The sequence below is a fragment of the Acomys russatus genome, chromosome 25 (genome assembly GCF_903995435.1).
Source record: "Acomys russatus chromosome 25, mAcoRus1.1, whole genome shotgun sequence".
In the NCBI taxonomy this organism is placed as follows: domain Eukaryota; kingdom Metazoa; phylum Chordata; class Mammalia; order Rodentia; family Muridae; genus Acomys; species Acomys russatus.
Window position 1 is genome coordinate 28,510,782 of NC_067161.1, and position 1,470 is coordinate 28,512,251.

At 44.8% G+C, this 1,470-nt stretch overlaps 1 protein-coding gene across 1 annotated transcript in view; it reads left to right on the forward strand.

Annotated features, from left to right (window-relative positions):
* Positions 1–493: 493 nt before the first annotated feature.
* LOC127207879 (hepatitis A virus cellular receptor 1 homolog) overlaps positions 494–1,470 on the forward strand; it is a 17,510-nt gene continuing 16,533 nt past the window's right edge. Inside the window, exon 1 of the mRNA XM_051167260.1 lies at positions 494–581. Within this exon, the coding sequence (XP_051023217.1) occupies positions 533–581 (49 nt within the window). The 5' untranslated portion in view covers positions 494–532. The remainder of the gene's footprint in view (positions 582–1,470) is intronic.

Below are 1,470 nucleotides of genomic sequence, written 5' to 3' on the forward strand. Positions count from 1 at the left end.
GTTTATGGAGGAAGAAATCTAGGCATGGAGGTACTCTGTGAATGAAATGCTTGGCTCTGTACCTACTGTTTTTGTAGGTGTCTCTAGACATCCTTTAGAACATGTGGTCCCTGTCACCATGTGTGGCAGCATTCTGTCTCAGTCCATCTTGCTAGTGGCTAAGGTGGTTGAGATTTAACTTAAGAACCAACCACTGTGGCACTGAACAGAGAGTTCTGTGTCCACTAGGGGACAAGTGGATCTTTGCCATCAGAAGGCTGGTTTTTGCTTAGAGTTCTACCAAGTGAACACGCTCTAACCTCTCTGTGCCTTCAGTTTTCTACTTGCTGCTTCATTTGTGTCATGACTAGAAGTGATACGGATGGCCGTATGTGAGGAAGGACGTTGAAAAAGACCGTGTTTGGGAGGAAAAGGGGCCTAGGCAGAGAGGCTGACGTGATTCATACACTCAAGATCAAGACCTGCTCAGACCTGGTGTCCTGAGTGCCACAGCTCACTAACATGTCTTGTCACTGTCCTTCAGGTCAGCGTCATGATGCACCCTCTAGTCTTCACTTCGGGCCTCATACTGCTTCTTTCAGGTAAGTGAATAGATGAGTTGGGGGAGGCTGAGGAGGTTAGAGGTGGTGACGACCATCCTTGTGCCTTTCTGATTGATTATGGGTTATGTAGTGAGCAGAGAATTAGGATATACTGTTGCTCCAGGGAATGTGCTTGACCCGTATGAATCTCAAAACCGATGCTTAAATAAACATGATCCATAGGAATATGTGAGGCAAGGAGTGAAACACACGCATATATGTGATGGGCAAGAAGAATGAGTGTACATGCGTGCATGTGCGCATGGGTGAACATACACGCCTGTGCACGTGCATATTGGTGATTAACTAGGGAATCTCACAGTTCATTGTATTTTCCTTTTGTTGCTTATTTGATTGTCTCCTGTGCTAGGGAATCTAACACAGGGGCTAGCCTAGGCTAGCCAAGCACTGTGACACTGAGCTGTATTCTCTGCCCTCAGAGTTCCTTTACAGCTATTGAGAGAAGGAATTTATTCCCTCATTTCCATAAGCATTATATTCAATTACTTCACTTGCTAATATTGTATCATTAAGTGATTGGTTGCGTATTCTCTGACTATGTTGTCTTTGTTTACAAGTGGGTCTTGCTCAGTTTTTGGAATGCCATGAACTTACAAAAAGGGATTGTGCCTAGTGTTTTGTTTGGCCTTGTTTTGTAAGGGGCTAATCATGAAGTCCAGAATAAGCCTCAGCCCCTCCCGATGATGTATAAAAGCCTTTGTGAAAACTCACTTTGAAGGGACTAAAGTTCTGCCTTGATGCCTACAATGCTCTAAGCACTGTCTTGGTTTTGCTCTTTGATTAGGAGCTATGGCAAGAGTCAGCACTTTTGTTGTCTGTAGCACTGTGGGGGAGGAGGAGGGATGCTTTGACACAGTCTCCAAAGCTT